At 44.7% G+C, this 22111-nt stretch overlaps 1 protein-coding gene across 1 annotated transcript in view; it reads right to left on the reverse strand.

Moving 5' to 3' along the window:
• galnt10 (UDP-N-acetyl-alpha-D-galactosamine:polypeptide N-acetylgalactosaminyltransferase 10 (GalNAc-T10)) overlaps positions 1 to 22111 on the reverse strand; it is a 79142-nt gene that overhangs the window by 4585 nt on the left and 52446 nt on the right. The window contains exons 5-10 of the mRNA XM_080779772.1: positions 19263 to 19448; positions 17956 to 18139; positions 14551 to 14668; positions 10054 to 10161; positions 4092 to 4313; positions 3465 to 3581 (exon numbers count right to left, since the gene is read on the reverse strand). Coding sequence (XP_080635898.1) covers positions 3465 to 3581; positions 4092 to 4313; positions 10054 to 10161; positions 14551 to 14668; positions 17956 to 18139; positions 19263 to 19448 — 935 coding nt within the window. The remainder of the gene's footprint in view (positions 1 to 3464; positions 3582 to 4091; positions 4314 to 10053; positions 10162 to 14550; positions 14669 to 17955; positions 18140 to 19262; positions 19449 to 22111) is intronic.

The raw sequence follows: 22111 nt of genomic DNA on the forward strand, positions 1-22111 counted from the left end.
AAAAGCGTTCGCTGGGAAAGAATATATAGTCAAAGATTGGCAGGCACACAGTTGCACAATTTTCTCGTCGTCCACATAGGACGTAAAATCTCCATTCACTGTCAATAGAAATTTAATGTTTGTGTTAAGACAGAATCTACACTATAGCTGAATATAGGAGCTTTGGGGGGCCCTGGGCTGCAGCCCACCCCAACACAGTGGTAAATCCGGCCCTGCTCACAGCAGGTCTCTCTACTGTCCGGAGACATTTTTTTTCAGGAAATTTAAAAAATATATACGTTTTTAAGGAAATTAATAAAAACCAAAGTTGTGACTTTATATAATGTCAATTAACTTGCATGAGAAGGAGGGAGATATAGTTATAGTTTTAGTCGACTAAATCAACACCGGCTCCACGGCACGACCACCTCCAGAACGCCCCCCCCTGCTCACAATTAAACATTCATGTAAGGCGTGTAACATTATTACATTAGATTAAACATTCATGATATACTGTACAGGGCATAGAACGTAGGGGGGGGGGTATAAACTGACTGTGCCCGGTGCCCACACATTAACAGCAATCCTACATGTTGCACATTTCACCTCTGTGGAGCGGCAACATCTCTTAATATAATATAATATACCCTTTTAAGACCTGAGATTCTACCAATGTCTTCGAAATCCTGTCAGTTTTCTGAAGAAAAAGAAACAAACCTATGTTTCTTTATCAAAAAAGGACCTCCAAAATGATGTATGCATTTGGCCGCGGACCCCCATTTGAAAAGATCCAGTTCCAGGGACCCCCAGAAGCAAAGATTTCCAAATTTTCACTATGAAACAATATGTAACTTATTCAAAGATTATTATCATTCTTTTTTTTAAATAGCAGATACACAAGCTCGTATAGCGCTGCAATGACACTTTGAGCTTCTATATCTGCTGTTTTTCCAATAGCTAAAGTTTCAAATAACGGTTAAAGTGGTTAAAACTAAAAGCCAAGGTTACAGGCGCAGATGTGTTCCAGATCACAATGGGATAAACGCACTTGCTTATTAATGTAAGCCTCCTTTGTCAACTAGTCTCATTTTTTCCTCATGTCTCTCTGAAATCTGCTAACCCGGACCAGGCACCTACGCAGGGAGACAAAAATAATAACAGCAGTCGTGACCAGGCTGCCCGCCAGATAGAGAGCTCTGTGGTTGATTTACAGCTACCGTTTTCCAACAGGAATGGAGATTAAACTGCGGCACACATCATCCCATGACACTAATTAAACTGTCAAAGCACAACGACACTGTTTGGAACCGCCAGACAAAAGAGGGGGAGCAAAGTAAGACTTCAACTGAACACCACAGTCACTGCTCTGCTGAAACACGTTGGGACGACGACGTCTGGAACAAACACACCGCAGCTCAACGACAGGATGTGTGTGTGTGTGTGTGTGTGTGTGTGTGTGTGTGTGTGTGTGTGTGTGTGATGTGTGTGTGTGTGTGTGTGTGTGTGTGTGTGTGTGTGTGTGTGTGTAATGAAATTAATCCACGCAGGGAGGAGGAACTACAGTATTACACTAAGAGGAAACACATTATGTGTGTCCAATAGGGATGTGCCGATGAGACATTTTGGCCGATATCGATATCCGATATAGTTAATTGCTGTTATGGCCGATAACCGATATCACAGATGTGGATTATGATCTCATTCGGTATTGAAAATGTAACAGGGTGTCTGCACTGCAGGCTTAGGCAAGTCAGATTTAATTTTAATACCTATATATTTAATATCGTGAGCTTGTAGATCTGTTCGAGCTGTTACTTTGGTCCTGTTTATCTGTAAAGACAGACCGATTAATCGGACCGATTCATTAATCGGTCTGATTGATTAATCAAAGCGATGCCGTTTCATCTAAAAACAACGGAAATCGGCCGATACTGAAGTGTTTGCTGATTAATCTCCCATCACTAGTGTCCATGGTTCCATCCGGTCTGTAAACTCACGTAAACTTACAGAACCGTACACAGGAGAGAATACTTCTTATAACTTCCTTAGCGCCCCACAAACACTGGGTACTTCATTGTAGACAAGTGCGAAAGAAAGGCTACTGTACTGCAACCTTTATAAAATATTAAGAGCCACCATATTACTGTAGCATTTGAATGCCTGTGACTGTACAGTGTGACTACGTGACAAAACCACAGTCATGCGGGAGGGAAGCTCAGGGGTGCTCCAGCTACCAGGCTAACAGCTCCTTTGACGCTAATGGGTTTATTTTTTGAGATTCTGTGCGAGTTTATATTTTCTCCACAGTCATTAACCCATTTCAGCCTGACGTCGAAATTTAAAACATGTCTTCTAAATCCAGACAGTTTTCTGAAATACCTATATGTTTCTGTATCAGTGGTGCTCAATAATTCATGTCAAGTACCCCAGAAATTATATGTATTTGGCCACCGACCCCCATCTGAAAATATGTTGTTCCAGGGACCTGCCAGAAGCAAAGATTTGAGTTAAAAACGTTCGCTCTGAAAAAATATTCAAAGATGTACGCCACATTTTCACTATTTTTCAATAGCTAAAGTATAACATAATGCTTGAAACACCAAAAGGGGTTCCCGTCCTGAATGGGTTGAAATGCTAAAGAATAATGAAAAAAACGAGTAAAGGTTGGCCACATCATTACATGGTTAAGAATGGTTACTGTAGTGTCGAAGTGTCCTTGAGCAGGTTGTTGCCTTGCATGTTTTCTACATGGTCTCTACTCTAGTGTCCAGTGCCGTCGCTACCTATACACGCAATACGCACTGCGAGCCGACCCTCAAAATAACAAAATTATCCGCGGCTCACGGCCGCGTAATAACGGGCGGCCGTGTGTGCGTCCTAGCAAACTGCGAAAATAGCCGATCTGCATGAGGAATAGCAGCGCTCTCGTCGGGAGGGGGGGCAGCACAAATATCCTACGAGTAGGGCAACCAAATGGTCAGCTACGGCCCTGCTAGTGTCGAAGTGTCCTTGAGCAGGTTGTTGCCTTGCATGGTTTCTAAATGGACTAGTAGTGTCAAAGTGTCCTTGAGCAGGTTGTTGCCTTGCATGGTTTCTAAATGGACTAGTAGTGTCGAAGTGTCCTTGAGCAGGTTGTTGCCTTGCATGGTTTCTAAATGGACTAGTAGTGTCAAAGTGTCCTTGAGCAGGTTGTTGCCTTGCATGGTTTCTACATGGTCTCTACTCTAGTGTCGAAGTGTCCTTGAGCAAGACACTGAAAGTGCTCCTGATGAGCAGTCTGCTGCCTTGCATGGTTTACTCTGCCGCCGGTGTAGGGTGAATGTAAATGTACTTTAGAATGCGTAAAGATGCCCTGGAGATGCACCATTAATTAACTTTCTTTTTCCCCTTAATTTTTTATCCCACGATTTTGTAACCCATTCCTCTGCCAACCTGGAGAGAGCAACGGACTGACCTCATGCTTCCTTCCAATGCAACCCACTCACCTGTCCATGACTCCAGCCCACCTCCCCACGAGCCTTCAGACAGCTCTCCAGACGGATGGGACTCCCAGACACAAAGTGTTTACTCTCCAGACACATGCCGTTGCCCACGTTACGGAGCTGCAACGCACGCACACACACACACACACACACACACACACACACACACACACACACACACACACACACACACACACACACACACACACACACACACACACACACACACACACACACACACACACACACACACAATATTTGTAGCATCGTACGTTAAAACGAATTATTTTCAACTATTTTCTTCAAAAGAGTGTACAAATTGTTAAAAAAAAAAATATATATATATATATATATATATATTTATTTTTTTAATATATTTTTTATCCCACGATTTTGTAACCCATTTTTCACCCCTGTGCCAATCATCTACTGTGATCCTGGGCTCTACACACCCTCCGCCAACCTGGGGAGAGCAACGGACTTGAACTCATGCTTCCTTCATGCCTGAGTGTCCAAGTTGCTCCTTTACACCTGACAGGGGGGAGTTTCCCTGGTTGGACGTAGCGCGTGGAAGGAACACGTTATTCCAACCAGTTCGTACAAATAGTTTTAATGCAGATCCATCCATACCTCTCCCCAGGCGGCGGCGGCCGGCTCCACAGGGGGGTAGTGCTTGGGCAGGTCCCAGGCCACGTGGCTCATGAACCACTTGAAGCTCTTACAGTTGAGGCTGCTGCGGAGCTCCTTCTGCGCCGTCATGTCCCCCGCCGACAGGTGGCGGTACTCGGGCCGCCGCTGGTAGATGTACTCGGCGTACTCGTCCATCCACACCTCGGCCACGCGCTTCAGGTTCTGGAGGTAAAACAAAGATGGAGAAAAAGATGAAGAAAACGTCCATTGAATCTGTGGGTGGCATAAATGCTATACACTCAATTCAATTCAATTGAAAGGGCTTTATTGGCATGAGAAAACATACGTTTACATTTCCAAAGCAGAAAGAACAATGCAACAATACAGCAATACAATCAAAACCAAACAAGAATGATGTACATTTGAAGGTCAGTATCTTCAATAGATCAAATTCTATGTACCAAGATCACTCTATGCAGGTATAGTGCAGGGATATACACAATGATTAGTCTTTAGGGTGGTTGTGTTCCTTTTGATATCCTTCTCCTATCACAGCAACACACAAATCTTGCTGCACATTGTTGTACTTCGCCCAGCAGATATGGGAGTTTTTTGTCATTGGTCATGTTTTCAAAACCTCCGTGTGTGGTTGTAATCTGTGGGAAGTATGTGTCTCTGATGTCTTGGTACAATGGACAGATGGTTAGGAAGTGTAGCTCGGTTTCCACTTCATTGACACTCAGTGTTAAGACTTCCACTCGCAATAACATGGGATCCAATCCCACTCTCTATACACCACTTTTTCACATGAGGGAAAATATCACCACAGCGCGACACGTTGTATGCTTGTATAGATCAGCTATTTTCAGCATGCAACCACGCATTAAATGACTTGTCTTTTAGTTCTACTGGATATCTTTCTCCACTAGTCCCTCCCTTAACATTTTAGTCTAGTTTTAAATGGTTGACAAAATTGTCAGCATATTTTGTCACCATAGCTTAGTTCTTATTTCGTTTTTATTCCGTTTTCGTTGGCGAATTATTTTTCCGTACACACTTAGCAGTGAATCTTATGCCCCAGTTTAGTTGTGGAGGTAGAACGCCTTCTTCTCTTGAAATGTTTCGTAAAAAAAAAAAAGAAAAGAAAGTTGAACTTGATGATTCTCACTGTGTGTGTGACCATGGCGACCGCGTTTCTCACGGCATCGATTGCATTAGCCCATTTTGGGCGGGAACCCCTTTTAGTGTTAGCATCATGCTATGCTCTAGCTATTGAAAAATAGCAGATCTACAAGCTCGTAGCGCGCCACTCAGTGGCGCGCTACGAGCTTGTAGGTCTGCTATTTTTTTTTAAATCAAATTACGACTGACATAGAAACATAGCTTTTTCAGAAAACTGTCAGGATGTAGAAGACATTTTTAGAATCTGATCTCAGGTCAGAATGGGTTAGCTTGGAGTCTGGGTTGCCATGGCAACAGGGCTTTGTGTACAACATGATGGGAGTTATTATTGAAAAAGCTGAGAATAATATGAGGAGAGAAGATTACCTGCCAGAGGAAGATGATAAGTACAGGCCAATAATAAAATATGATTTTCACCTGACATTGTGTAATGACTGCTGGTGTTAGAAGTTGCCAGGTAACCAGCATGCCAACAACATTGGCATTGGCTTATAGTAGACTTATAGTAGGGCATTCACTTCTAGTCATCTTTACTGGTCGACCACTTGTTTAACCCATTTTGACCTGAGATCCGATTCTAAAAATGTCCTGACAGTTTTCTGAAAAAGCTATGTTTTCTATGATTTTTCAAAAATAGCAGATCTACAAGCTCTGAACTTGTAGATTTTTTGTTGTTGTTGTTGTTTGTCAAAACAAGCTCCACAGCCCATAACTAAAGCACAGACGATCGCGGTTACACCATTTATTTTCTGGGTAAAAAAAAACAAAAAACTAAAAAACATCGTCTGTATTTATTTTTTCCACCTGGTTCACATCTGGGATGCTGTGGGTCTTCAAAATCAGGGACTTCACTGAAAAACACTGGCAGTGGCGGAAGGTTAAATCCATTAATTATACCTGGCAGTTATTGTGTTTAATAGTATTAGTATTGACCGGCTGATCTGCGGCGACACGGCTGATCAAATCCATTGATCTGTGTTGGTGACACAACTGATCAAACTGTAGAGGTGTATTATCGACAATCAATTACCGTATGTCACATTGCTGCATTGCATCGCTGCAGGGCGAATCGTGATGCACTGCTGAATGGATCACGTTTGACACCAATATCAAACTGATTGATCTGTGGTGACAGGGCTGATCAAACTGATTGATCTGTGGTGACAGGGCTGATCAAACTGATCGACATCTTGTGACAGGGCTGATCAAACTGATTGACATGTTGTGACAGGGCTGATCAAAATGATTGACATGTTGTGACAGGGCTGATCAAACTGATCGACATGTTGTGACAGGGCTGATCAAAATGATTGACATGTTGTGACAGGGCTGATCAAAGTGATTGACATGTTGTGACAGGGCTGATCAAAGTGATTGACATGCTGTGACAGGGCTGATCAAAGTGATTGCCGTGTTGTGACAGGGCTGATCAAAGTGATTGACATGTTGTGACAGGGCTGATCAAAGTGATTGCCATGTTGTGACAGGGCTGATCAAAGTGATTGACATGCTGTGACAGGGCTGATCAAAGTGATTGACATGTTGTGACGGTCAGTCAGGATGGATGTGTCACCACCTCCTCCAAGGACTGAAAGATGGATGCTGAGCATGAAAATAAGACACAATAAGTCACACTGAACTGAATATGAAGCTAGTTTGTCTCTCCTTCTCTCTCTCTCTCTGTGAGCGCGTGCGTGCGTGCGTGCACACATTCATTTAGTAAAGAAAGGGCTCGCAACTCACTGTTAATGTTCCAAACTTTATTGATCAATAAAGGCTTGGTGCATTAAAAGTGAGTTGCGAGCCCTTTTCCATTCTCTTGCGGCTTATTGGCTCCAGACCAAAAACAAACTGGAAGATGTGCGTCACAACGAATCAACGTGATTCATTAATAATCTGCACTTGCCGACTAAAGTGAAGGGTAAATATATATGAGCGTAGTGTTTTGCAACAGCTGCGGACGCGTTTCCAGAGAGTTCAGAACTGGTAGGAGTTAGAGTTAGAAGCCTGGAGGATAACATACAGTAGATATTTATGAAGCTCAGAGCTATTTTCAATGCCGTACGTAGGCTTTAAGCAGTTAAATCTTCAAACCCACAGTGGCATGTAGGTTTTCTTTTGTATACCTTATTTATGAGTTGTATAACTAATTGATTGTCTTGTTACTCAATTATTAACGATAATCTGGGCCGTGTTCTGAACTGGAGGCAGCTGTTATAATGTCTTATAATATTTTGACAATTTCACAAGTGTATCATGTAATTGGGGCAGTGTTAGAAGAAAGAAACTATTTCATTTTAACACATTCCGTGCTTTCCTCGAGATCTACCTACACTACAGATCCGGCCTATACATCATTTAGACATTTAGACGTATACATTTATTTGTTATCCGTGTTGCGAGGATGAGGGGGTACCTGGAAAAATATCTACCCCAAAAGGGGTACCTGGTCCAAAAAAGTTTGGGAACCCCTGTCCTAGGGTAGGTACCCTCACAAAAACATGCAGTAATCCTGGTCTCTGAACTGCCTCCCCCTGGCCAGCCGAGGCGCCTGATGGAGGGGAAAGGAACTGGTTGGAATAACGTGTTCCTTCCAGGCGCTACGTCCGGCCGGGGAAACTCCCCCCTGTGACACCGGAGCTCCACCGGGCGCGTCAGCGCCGCGTCTCCGTCACCGTCAGGGAATGTTCCCTTTTTAATGAATGAAGGGTGGCTCCACTGCCCGCGTTGCGTTGCGTTGCGTGACTGCATTAAAATTGCCCCGGTTCGTATTTTTTGACGCACGCGACGGAGCCCGGTGGTCCCCGCCGTCAGGTGAAAAGAAGCAGCTTGGACTCCTCATGCATAGAAGGTAGCATGAGGTCAGTCCGCTGCCCCCCCCAGGTTGGCAGAGGAAGTGTAGCGCCCAGGATTACAGTGAACAAATGGGTTGCAAAAATCGTGGTATAAAAATGAGTAATGAAAGAATAAGGAGGACAAACACGAACTCAATGCTACATTCATCAGAGTTCAGAGCGAGCCACGTTTGAGGCTGACGCCTCCATAAATTGAACAGCTTTGCCCCACACTGCACATGTCTTACTTAGAAGGTTAAAACATTTCTCATTCAGAATGTAAGTGTTGGAAGATGCACAAAACTAAATAATCCCAGCTCATATTTCAAAGCAGCAGTGGTGGAAAAAGTACTCACTTTTTTTTGTTTGTTAAGTAAAAGTATTACTGCAATATAGAAATACTCTGTTACAAGTAAAAGTCCGGAATTAAAAATGTACTTGAGTGAAAGTATACAAAAGTATTGGAATCAAAATGTACTTAAAGTACCAAAAGTAAAAGTACTCATCTTTTTTAATCAAGTTATCATATACAAATATTTTGAAAAAACTACAAGCTCACAATGTGTCACATTGCGAGTCACAACGCATTGTGGAGCTTTAATAAGGGAAAACTAGCGAAATGTGTGGCAAATCTGCAAAAGAAAATGCTTATCACTAGCTTTCTTCACAGATATGTTCATACATTTGTCACATATACATTTGTTCCAACCCAACTCCCTTGGGAAACCTTGTGACAGCTGCTGAAAGTTGGGGTATACCATTGAACAACCAATATAAGGCAACATTTTCCAAATTTCATTATACTTTAAGTTGCATGTGATATGTTTTCATGATTCTGAATCCATAGCAAGCACTAGTTTTGCACAAAAAAAAAACACTCCTTCGCCTAAAGGAGTGTAATAAGAGTGTCTACAGTAGACTTATAAGCACAATGCATACTCCTTCTGGCGTCCAGACATTTCTTCGCAAAGAGAGGTGGTGACATAACTACAAATTGCTGTCATTCCGAGCTTCGGGGGAAAAGCGGTCTCAGAGCCCTCCGAACCCGGGCACCTATACAGATGTCCTTAACGAAGTAGGGTATTTTCTCTCAAGGACTATGCATTGGCCTTCAGACAGTATGGGAGTGGCAGTGGCTCAGGGGGTAGAGAGGACTATGCATTGGCCTTCAGACAGTATGGGAGTGGCAGTGGCTCAGGGGGTAGAGAGGACTATGCATTGGCCTTCAGACAGTATGGGAGTGGCAGTGGCTCAGGGGGTAGAGAGGACTGTGCATTGGCCTTCAGACAGTATGGGAATGGCATCCAGTGGCTCAGGGGGTAGAGAGACCGGTGGAGCGGACGGATGGGAATTGCAAGGTTCCCAGCTCCATCCCAAGCTCTGTGTCGAGTTCGTGTCGAGTTAGTGTCCTTGAGCTAGACTCAGAACCCCTAATTGCTCCCGATGTGCAGGTTGGTGCCTTGCATGGTTTTTCTCCACCAACGGTGTGTGAATGTGTGTGTGTGTGTGTCTGTTTATGCGTGCGTGCGTGGCAATCTATGTAAAGCGCCTTGGATAAAGGCGCTATATAAATGCACCATTTAGTATAGACCATCAATATGTCACACAGTGTTGAGACTCACCCCCCTGGTAACAGACAGACACACACAGTGTTGAGACTCACCCCCTAGTCACATAGACACACACACAGTGTTGAGACTCACCCCCTAGTCACATAGACACACACACAGTGTTGAGACTCACCCCCTAGTCACATAGACACACACACAGTGTTGAGACTCACCCCCTAGTCACATAGACACACACACAGTGTTGAGACTCACCCCCTAGTCACATAGACACACACACACAGTGTTGAGACTCACCCCCCTGGTAACAGACAGACACACACAGTGTTGAGACTCACCCCCTAGTCACATAGACACACACACAGTGTTGAGACTCACCCGTGCCAGGCTGACTCCACCAGGGACCTTATATGGAACGTACTTCCTGTAGATGTGACCCACCCTGGAGCAAGGGATGTCCTCCATCCTACCACCACACATCCACACCTGGAGAGAGAGACATAGAGAGAGACATAGAGAGAGAGAGAGAGAGAGAGTCAATGTAACATGATGTGCACAAACAATCATATTGCCGTGTTCCTGTGTGTGTGTGTGTGTGTGTGTGTGTGCTCGCTCGCTCGCATGAGTCCTACCCCCTCTCTCTCTCTCTAGTATACAGTACCTTGTCTATACCATTAACAGCCATGTGCACAGCCGCGCACGCACACACACACACACACACACACACACACAGACAGACAGACAGACAGACAGACAGACAGACAGACAGACAGACAGACAGACAGACAGACAGACAGACAGACAGACAGACAGACAGACAGACAGACAGACAGACAGACAGACAGACAGACTGACTGACTAATGCGATTGGCAACAAACATAAAAGGTTTGAATATCTTATCCAAGGTGTTGTTGTTGTGTAATGGCTTCACAGTGACAGACAGACAGACAGCAGGCTCCCCACTGCTCAGCGATGTGATAGAATGAGCAGGGGGCGGTCTAGTCTCCTCCAGCTAGACCATTCATTTGCATTACTAATTCATTCATAGACTGACCAAAAAAAGAGGAAAAAAAAGTCTTCACGACTGTGTCCAGTTTATTACACCACTCATCCTATGCCATATCTATCTCATCTGTGACGACTGACTACATATTTGGGCATCGGTTCAGTCCCAACCGGACCACCATTATACATATATATTATATATACCATTATAAAATGTTAGTTTTGAAAAAAACTGTCTGTCCGTGTGTCCGTGTGTGTATGTGTCCGTCCGTCCGTCCGTCCGTCCGTGTGTGTGTGTGGGTGTGTGTGTGTGTCCGTCCGTCTGTGCGTGTGTGTGTCCGTCCGTGTCTGTCCGTTCATCCGTGTGTGTCCGTGTGTGTATGTGTGTGTGTCCCCGTCCATCCGTATGTGTGTGTGTGTGTGTGTGTGTGTGTGTGTGTGTGTGTGTGTTGAAAATCTTCAAATCAGCCTCATGGTGGCGCTATAACTGTACCTATCCTGCAACCTGCCCTGATCTGTGTAAAGCGACAGGGAAAGGGACTGCAGACCGAATGAATGAATGCTGGCAGTAAAACACGTTAACTTTAACTCCACAGTTCACTTCCTTACAGCCGTTCAAAGAGCGAGCGGTCTCCGTTGAACGGCCCAATGCTTTCCAGACGGGTCAGCAGCATATTTTAACCCGTTCTGAACGGGAACCCATTGTGGTGTTATAGCATCATGTCGTGCTTTAGCCATTGAAAAATAGCAGATCTACAAGCTCGGTGGCGCGCTACGAGCTTGTAGGTCTGCTATTTTTGAAAAATCGAAGAACGACTGACGTTTTTTTTAGAATCTGATCTCAGGTCAGAATGGGTTATAATCAGACCAGTGTGTTGTCCAGTGGAAAAAACCTCGTATGAATCTGATCTCAGGTCAGAATGGGTTAAAGTCCCGGCAGGTTGTCATGAGGCCTCCACGGCGGGATGTGAATCCAGTCTAATGTAATTACACAGCTGTGCCCTTTGTGACTAATGAAGTGAGACGGCACAGGCCTCGACTCTTTAACCCGCTCTGAACGGGAACCCATTGTGGTGTTATAGCATCATGTTATACTTTAGCTATTTAAAAATAGCAGATCTACAAGCTCATAGCGCGCCACCAAGTGGCGCGCTACGAGCTTGTAGGTCTGCTATTTTTGAAAAATCGAAAAATCATTTTTTTAGAATCTGATCTCAGGTCAGAATGGGTTAATCAGACCAGTGTGTTGTCCAGTGGAAACCTCGTATGAATCTGATCTCAGGTCAGAATGGGTTAACCCGCTTAGACCGGACGGAGCCCGGCGCCTTGTCGACTGTATAGCTTTATAACCACGTTGACCCATTATTTGAAACTTCCGCTGTTGGAAAAAATAGTTTGTAGATCTGCTTATTTTTTTAAGAAATCGTGGAAATGTGGCGCAAATCTTTGAATATATATATTCTTTCAGAGCGAACGTTTTTTAACTCGAATCTTTGCTAACTGGTGAGGGAGGGGCGGTGGGGGGGATGGGGGCCCTGAGACGACATATTTTCAGATGGGGCTCGGCGGCCAAATACAGGTAATTCTGGGGGTCCTTGAACATGAAAAGGGCTGAGCACCGCGGACATAGAAACATAGGCTTTTTTCAGAAAACTGTAGAAGACTTTCTTTTGTTTTTCTTTAGAATGGGCCTCCGGTCTAAATGGGTTAAAACCACAATTGAATTATTGTGACAGCGTTCCTCCCGAGCAGAATGAGAGGACGAAGAGGAGAGACCGCTCTTCTCCGTTCCCTATAGCAGAATGAGAGGACGAAGAGGAGAGACCGCTCTTCTCCGTTCCCTATAGCAGAATGAGAGGACGAAGAGGAGAGACCGCTCTTCTCCGTTCCCTATAGCAGTGGTTTCCCAAAGGGGGGTCCGGGGACCCCCAGCGGTCCTTGAGGGAGTTCCAGGGGGTCCCGCCCCAGCTAAATGATATATCTAGTTAGGAACCAAAATGGACGCTTACAGGTCGGTAACTCTGATAAGTGTAGAAATGGAACCAAACGGGTCCGTTTGGTTCCATTTGTACAAAATGTGTACAAACGGGACCTGATGGTAGGTGTTGTAAGTACTGGGAGCTGATGGTAGGTGTTGTAAGTACTGGGAGCTGATGGTAGGTGCTGTAAGTACTGGGAGCTGATGGTAGGTGCTGTAAGTACTGGGAGCTGATGGTAGGTGCTGTAAGTACTGGGAGCTGATGGTAGGTGTGGCTGGCAATCCATCTCTCAGGGGTCTAGCACACGGGGATAGGTACCTGCAGTCTCGGCTGATACAGACAATAAGCCCCCTCTGACTATGTAAGAGTGACAGACCAGCAGACAGCCTTCTGCATGCTATACTGTGTTCCCTAGCAGGCTCTTAACATTACATAATGTAACAGAGAGAGAGAGAGACAGAGAGAGAGAGAGAGAGAGAGAGAGAGGGAGAGGTTCACTAGATGCTGATCCAGTACAATTTAATGTTTCTATGAGAGACACAGAGATAGAAAGATAAATGGATCGTACTGTCGAGAGAGTCGAGAGAGAGAGAGAGAGAGAGAGAGAGAGAGAGAGAGAGAGAGTGAGAGAGAGAGGTTCAGTAGAGGACAGCGCAGGGGAACGAGTTAATGTACAATTAGCATAATCACTGTGTTTTACAGAATCATTTATAGTGACGTGCGTATCGATCTGATCTTCTCTAATATAATCTAATCCAATCCCATCTAATCTAATCAGTGTTTTGTGAGTGTGATCGATGTGCATCACCTTACTCTGAGAGTCTTAAGAGTTATGTATAGTTAAATGGATTTGGGGTGTGTGTGTGTGTGTGTGTGTGTGTGTGTGTGTGTGTGTGTGTGTGTGTGTGTGTGTGTGTGTGTGTGTGTGTGTGTGTGTGTGTGTGTGCGTGCGTGCGTGCATGCGTGCGTGCTCATTTGAAATTTGGCATGAAAAAACTACACGATCTGCATAGAAAAGTTATATTTTCAACACGATGTCATGGCTATGATAATACTATTATGAAATCTTTGACAGTTTAACATATAAAGCCCTTTAAACAACAACCAGTACCAGTCATGGATAAGAACCACCCTGGCCTTGAGACAGATGCCCTGTTGGACACCATTTCTGACGGCAAACAGACCAAACACAAACGGCAACACCGGTAGAGTTGAAACAGTAAACGGTATATATCAGCTATCACAGTCAGTGTGACACAGCATCTATAGTGAATGTCAGGGCCGACTGTGGCTCAGGAGCTAGAGCAGGTCGTCCAATGATCGGCGGGTCGGCGGTTCGAATCCCGGATCCTCCTCCTGTCTACATGTTGAAGTGTCCTTGGGCAAAGACACTGAAACGCAAATTGCTCCTGATGAGCTGGTTGGTATACCTTGCATGGCTTCCGCCGCAATCGGTGTATGAATGTGTGTGTGAATGTAAAGCGCCTTGGATAAAAGGCGCTGTATGAATGCACCGTTTACCATTTACAGCACTGCTATAGAGCGAAGCAGTCCCTCCCCCTTTCAGAACGACGAGTGGCCCAGGAAATGAAATGCAATGCATTTCTCCCATAGGATTAAGTATTATTTAAAGACGGTTACGCCGCGGACAAAGCCAACTCGGATCATGACAAATCATGACAATGAACACAATGTTTTGGGCCGATCAAATAATTTATAAGAACAAAAGAAAAACAAAACAAATAGTGTTGTCTCCTGCCTTTATTTTCTTCTTTCTAATGATGCTCGTTTGCAGCATGGCTAGAAGGCTGTTTCAACCAATCAGATGGCTTGTTTACAGTATGTATAAGTACAGTGATATTAGCAGTAAAGATGTGTTTATTGTCTGACCTTAAAGGAGATCTCGTACTGTTCTCCTCCCCAGATCTCCAGACCCGTGTCATATCCTCCCAGCTCCCAAAACCACTTCCTGTCCACAGCGAAGAGCCCGCCTGCCATGACCGGAGACCTGGAGGACACACACACACACACGCACGCACGCGCACACACGCAGACACACACGCAGACACACACGCACACGCACACACACACACACACACACACACACACACACACACACACACACACACACACACAGAAAGGGAAGTTAAAAACAGTGTTCAGAAAATCACTTCCTATTTGCAGCTTTGTCAGTGATGCTGCCATAGTCTGTCTGTCTGTCTGCCTGCCTGCCTGCCTGCCTGCCTGCCTGCCTGTCTGTCTGTCTGTAATACTATAGTCTACCATTCATCAATCTTCACATGCGATATACTGTACAGCGAGGAGCTGCAATTTCAGAATGCAGAGAAAAGGAACCTGTCATCTGTTTGTCATTTCTGTTCACAAAAATATATATATTTTACAATTGTTGCTAAGCAGCAAGCTATATGCCAGGCTATAATAACAGTGTGTGTGTGTGTGTGTGTGTGTGTGTGTGTGTGTGTGTGTGTGTGTGTGTGTGTGTGTGTGTGTGTGTGTGTGTCAACAGGCCAGAACCAATTAAACCAGGAGCAGCATTCCGAGTCCTGGCTGACAGAGACAAACACACAATAGACTTCCACCAGCACAATAGACACACACACAAGCGCAGGCATGCACGCACACACGCACGCAGGCACGTACCGCACGCACGCACGCACGCATGCAATAAGGCAGACAAAAAAAATCAATTCAAAAGGAAACCAACAGCCAACACCATGTGAGCCAAGAACACCCCCCCCCCCCCCCCCGTCTTCTAATGTCATGTCGAGTCCAAATAATGATAATAATGAAAAAATAAGTGCATTAATGTGGACCAGATTAGTGTGTTCTGATTATGGGCAAGATGCTATATATGTCATGGTCATGCACCTGCTGATCACCACATTCCCCACTTTTGTTTTAATTGTTTAATTCGCTGTTTTTGATCACTTTTAAGAGATACACATCACGTCAGACACAGTAGGATAGTAGGATACGTCACAACTTTTTGGAGAAAAATCAGTCACACTGGCTTCCTAGGGATGATGGGAAATTGAGTCGCAATACATATTCAATGAGGGGCAATGGCTGCGCCCGTGTCTCCCAGGTCACCGCTGCTGCTGCTGTTTTAATATTCTATTACTTGTTGTTGTTGTTTAGCATAGCTCCGGTGGACTATTTTTCATTTCAAGTTGTTGAAAATGAAGAAAAGGTAAAGCTACATTTACTTGTGACCCACGAGCCACATATTATGGGTCTCCATCCACTGTTTGGGGAAACGCTGAGTTAGAGAAGGTCTGCTAAATGCCTGAATTGTACACGTTTAACTTTAAATTGAAACATTTGTCTTTTGCAGGGATAATATTTTAGATGGCGCAACAACAATGTCTTCCTATATACCGTACCTCATTACAGTCAGAATGAGCGTTTCCTGCCCAAACAAAAGGAGCCTTTTCCCCCCCTAACCTTACACTCCATTCAAATGCCATGAGTTCTGGGATAGGGGGGTATAGGAGTAATTAGTGAGAACAAAAGGACCTTTTGTTACATTTGATTAAACTGTTTTTTGTTCTCAAACAATAGCGATCACTGCTGTTCATGATCACATTGCTCTGTCTGTCTGTCTGTCTGTCTGTCTGTCTGTCTGTCTGTCTGTCTGTCTGTCTGTCTGTCTGTCTGTCTGCCTGCCTGCCTGCCTGTCTGCCTGCCTGTCTGTCTGTCTGTCTGTCTGTCTGTCTGTCTGTCTGTCTGCCTGCCTGTCTGTCTGTCTGTCTGCCTGCCTGCCTGCCTGCCTCACAGTAACTGGTGTCAAGGTCGGTTCAGGGCTGAGGGAGAACTGATTAACTTCACTCTGTACATAAAGAGGGTGTGATGTCATGCTATTGGGTCTCTCTCTCCCTCTCTCTCTCTCTCTCTCTCTCTCTCATCCAGATGGTCCCACTGAGTGCAAATCTGTGTTCCAGGTGAGGATTAATGTCCGCCAATGAACACTGTCCTGACCTATTCACACGCTTGCATGCACACACACACACGCACGTGCACACACGGCCAGTCAATCTAAGCGTGACTCAAAAGAAATTGCAATAGTAATCGTTCAAGATGATCCTTAGGGTCATCCAAATAACATATTGATTATTATTAAAAAAATCACACCCGTCAATCATATTTATTCTCCGACCTTAGAATACGGAACAAAGTCCCGGTCCGGCATCAGTCCATCACGGGACGTGTCTTTTAATGAACAGAAACGGAACCATCACGTTTTTTTTTACAGGACGGTTGGTAACCCTAAGAAACGCATGCACGGGTATGACTCAGCAAATACTGTCCAGACAATATACACACGTCTAGGGCAGCAGGAGTATGACTCAGCAAATACTGTCCAGACAACATATACACGTCTAGGGCAGCAGGAGTATGACTCAGCAAATACTGTCCAGACAACATATACATGTCTAGGGCAGCAGGAGTATGACTCAGCAAATACTGTCCAGACAACATACACACGTCTAGAGCAGCAGGAGTATGACTCAGCAAATACTGCCCAGACAACAAACTCACTGAAAACACATCAGGTACTAGAGGTTATCCTGACCTAAAACAAGCAGGTCCTACCAGGAGTCAGACAGACAGCCAGACAACAAACACTTTGCTATAAACTGCAAGACAGGCAGACAGACAGGCTGTGAGACAGACAGACAGACAGGCAGACAGACAGGCTGTGAGACAGACAGACAGGCTGTGAGACAGACAGACAGACAGACAGACAGACAGACAGACAGACAGACAGACAGACAGACAGACAGACAGACAGACAGACAGACAGACAGACAGTCAGACAGCTGCTGAAATGCATCAGCAGCACCCCTCACCCCGCTGATGAAGCAAAAATGTTTAGTAGCACACAAAAACAAAATACAAAACACTGTGCACGAACGCACGCACGCACGCCGCACACCACACACACACACACACACACACACAGTGTGTGTTAATGCTGATGGAAAGGTTTGTGAGGGTGCGCATTGTGAAGTGTGGAGTGTTTAAATATTAATGTACACTATGTGTGAATGTGATGCTTCTATTTGGGTTTTTTTCCCCCTCTTCAGATTTTGTGTTAATATAAAACTGTTATGAAGGGGTATAGGACATTATTTATAAGCATTAGCTTCTTCCTGCTCCTTTTCCAACACACTTTACTTTTATTGTATGGTGTTCCAAAGAAAGAAAGAAAGAAAGAAAGATTGTGTGAGGCACCAGTCTGGCTCCAGAGACTGTACTCTCCACTGGACTCACTCAAAGGGTTCGCTGGGGTCCTGTTTCTGCAGCTCGGGGGGGATGGGGATGCGTTTGTAGTACATCTCCCAGTCGAACGCTCCTCGCATGGCGTCGCCCGCCTGCGTCTCGTAGCCAAAGTTGTCGTGGTCGATCACGTCGATCATCGGACACACGATGGACTTCCTGTTCTGGGCGATGCGGTCTGAGGGAGAGAGAGAGAGAGAGAGAGAGAGAGAGACGAGGTGTGATTGCAGGACGTGTGCAGCTTGTCACTGTTCCCCTCGTCTCTGTCTCAATGGGCTCTGTGTGCATGATCAGGGCAGCCATATTGGAATTACTACCTTCACGGGTGTTACCAATGATACTAATTGAGGCTATCTGTTCTATTTAGTGCAGCACAGTGGTTCTCAAACCATAGATAGACGTAGATAGGTCGCTCCAATGAAATGCAGAGGCCAAAATGACGCATCTAGGTTTTGATATCTATGTCTCAAACCTTTTTGATTTCAAGGACTGCCATAAGTCTGATAGTGGAACCAAATGGTTGCAAACTTGTAAGGGGCCATTTGGAACCCCATCATGAGGGTCCCTGGACCACACTTTGAGACCCACTAGTGTAGCAGAGTGTTTCCAGTGAGCCAACATGCAACAATATCAGTACCCCAATGGAACAGAACCTTCATTAGTATCAGCTGGTAAGACAAATGTAAGGAAGTAAGGAAACGGCCCAATTTTCTTTCTAATAGAGTTGCAACGTGACTGGCAAAGTGAGTTTAACGTTGTTTAATCACTTTAATGCAATCAGATGTATGGGCTGTCAAGGCCAGAACGTAGTATCTCTCCACTCAGTAGGCGTTCCAGCATGACTTCCGGGGTATAGAGCGCCGAAGTCCTGACATCACTCGCTCATCCCCTGGTTCACGGAAGTCATTTCTCTATGGAGAATAACATGGGGCCATCTTAACCCTTGAACTACAATTGACGGATTGAATCAATGAATCCAAACCTTCCGTTCATTTACATTCCTTTCATTTCTGCTCCACTGGCAGACAGGAAACGGAGCATTATAGTGTCTGCACACTGTCTCCAATTGCTCAATAAAGATTTAATTTAATAGCTAAATGTTTTGGGTCAAGGAGCTTCTTCATAATAACTTGACTGAGTCCTTGACTGAGACGTTTCGTATTAACCCATTTGGACCCACCCGAGGCTGATTCTGAAAAACCTGTCGTCTTAAACATTTTCATGTCAAGGACCCCCATGTATTTGGCCGCCGACCCCCGTCTGAAAGATAAAACGTAAGATAAAACGTGCGTGCGTGTTACCCAGCAGCGGAGGCAGCCAGTTGACGTTGGCCTCACAGTGCGAGTCCAGGAAGGTGATGACATCACCCCTGGCGGCCGCGGCTCCCAGCAGGCGGGTTCGGATAAGCCCCTCCCTCTTCTTGGTCCGGAGGATTCGGACCTTGGGCAGTCTGACCATGTACTCCTCCAGGGACGTCTTCAGGTGCTCTGTGAGGCAAACGGTACATTACTTTAACACATTAAGGGCCATGACGTTGACATAAAAAAAAAAGAAATGTCTTCTATCATGACGTTTTTTCTGAAATACCTCATGTTTCTATATCAGTGGTGCTCAATATTTCCTGTCAAGGACCCCAACATGTTTATGCAATAGGCCGCCGAGCCACACTTTCTTCCTCTTCTTGGCAATTAACATGTTTTATTACCTTGCAAGGCCCTTTGGCATGCAGGTTAATGAGCTGATTGATGGCCTTTGTGTCGGAATCATTGTGATGATGCAAAGAGTGTGCAACACAGATGCAGGCCAGGGTTGTGTCAAACTAAACAACCGTTAACAGCAGCGCTGTGGTTCGCTCAGTGTGGGCTGACTAAAGATGGACAGGCAAGGCAGAGGAAGCTGGAGGATCCGATGAGGATCTGTGGTTCGCTCAGTGTGGGCTGACTAAAGATGGACAGGCAAGGCAGAGGAAGCTGGAGGATCCGATGAGGATCTGTGGTTCTCTCAGTGTGGGCTGACTAAAGATGGACAGGCAAGGCAGAGGAAGCTGGAGGATCCGATGAGGATCTGTGCTTCGCTCAGTGTGGGCTGACTAAAGATGGACAGACAGGGCAGAGGAAGCTGGAGGATCCGATGAGGATCTGTGGTTCGCTCAGTGTGGGCTGACTAAAGATGGACAGAAAAAGAAGAAGGACCCCCCCCCCCCCCACCCCATCTATCTGTTTTGTACAAGGGAACCCCCCAGAAGCAAAGATTTCACGCAAGTTATCGTAAAAACATCACATAATGTCATGTAAAAATAGCAGCTATTTAAGCGGTTAAAATGATTAAGATGCTATCTTAACACAGTACACCCCCCGGGTGTCCTTGGGGTGGTGCCACGGCCCGGGGTTGTCAAAGAAAAAGGACCCCCGCAGAGTGGATTTACTTACCACCTCTGCAGATACTGTTAGGATTTATTTTTGGTTCATGTGTTTCTTTTGTCCATCGTTTTATTTATATACTATATATATATAAAGGTTATAATTATATAATAGATTCTAAGACCCCCCCCCCCCCATCTATCTGATAGTGTTTCGTGCCAGGGAAGATTTCACGTTATCATAAAAATATCACATAATGTCAATGTCAAAAATAGCAGCTATTTAAGGCGAGACACCCCAGGTGAATAGGGAAAAAAAGTTAAATAATAGCTATCACAATGAAACTTCTCCAGTTGATTACTTATATTAAAACTAAGATTTTTTGTATTACAAGTTTTCTGAAATTATATGTTTAAATATGCAAATTAGGCATTATATGCGCTAATTTGCATACATTTCGGGACGATAAATCTGAAGATCGGATAAAGCCAGGTTCAAAATTATCATTTCATTTTGTTGACACATTAGAGACAAAGAAAATTACACATGGGATTTTTGATATCTCTAATTATCACTCCACAAATCAGAAAATAGTGTCAACAGGCATAAAAAACCCAATTTTCGGCATTTTTTTGGTATAAAATGTGATGTAAATCAGGCTGTGAATGATATATCAACAAATCCATGTGTAAATGTCTGCGGAATATAGTTAGGAATAAGACTGGAAAGTTTGGTGTATGTGAGTTCAACTGAAGTGGAGATTCTTTGTCCCAAGTATGAGGAAAACTCATTTTGAGAAAACGGCCTTTAAAGATTTGTATTGTAAAATTCCAAAACGTTTTATTTGAAGCCACTATTTTGAGACAAAATATCTCATCCAAACCTTGGCAACAACATATAATGGCATATATCATTGGAAAGGTCTGGACCTCAAGCTGACTGTGGTCTGATCCAAATATGGTCACTTCCTTTGTACCAACAACCAATCATGAAAATAGAGATGGTGGCTTTTCACCCCGAAAAACGAGCTGTCATTGGCTAAAATAAACTATCCAACTAAACATCTAAATCTGTATTTTTAATGTGTATTTTGCTTTAGTTTGAAAGAAAACATGTTTAGGAAGCAAAATAGCAAAAAAAAAAAAAAATGAAAAATCATGATTTCACCTGGGGTGTCTCACCTTAAGCGGTTAAAATGATTAAGATGCTATCTTAACACATTTTGCTGGGGACCACCCCAAGGACACCCGGGGGCCCCCAAGGACACCCGGGGGCCCGCGGACAACCAATGCTTTGCGTATCTGGGCTGCTGCTCTATACAGACACGATGTTCCCCCTGCTTAATCTCTTGACGTACGAGTGTTGATAAAGGTCAGCACGTTGACTGATGAAGACAAGAAAGACGTCGATGCCGAGTCAATACGCTATTGGGAGCATTCATGCAGTGTGCAGATTTCCATTTCCTTTCATCATCTTCTAAAAGTAGTCTATACGGCTGTGTCTATGTGTGTGCGTGTGCGTGTGCGTGTGTGTGTGTGTGTGTGTGTGTGTGTGTGTGTGCGTGCGTGCGGCCCCGTGTTGTATCATGTATACGGCATCCCCAACATCAGATCCCGGAGGCCCGTTTCAATTGAAACTTGATATATAGCTAAGGCCTCCTATGCCGCTACACCCTAAAGGCCGATTCATAGTCTGGATTTTCGGTGGTGAGGTGACCACCGCTCCGGTGGCGAGTATGACCACCGGAGCTGAAAACAGAGAGAAGGGCTGGAGCGGTGGCGGTGGTAATT

The sequence above is a fragment of the Protomyctophum bolini genome (genome assembly GCF_963924005.1).
Source record: "Protomyctophum bolini genome assembly, chromosome: 13".
NCBI lineage: Eukaryota > Metazoa > Chordata > Actinopteri > Myctophiformes > Myctophidae > Protomyctophum > Protomyctophum bolini.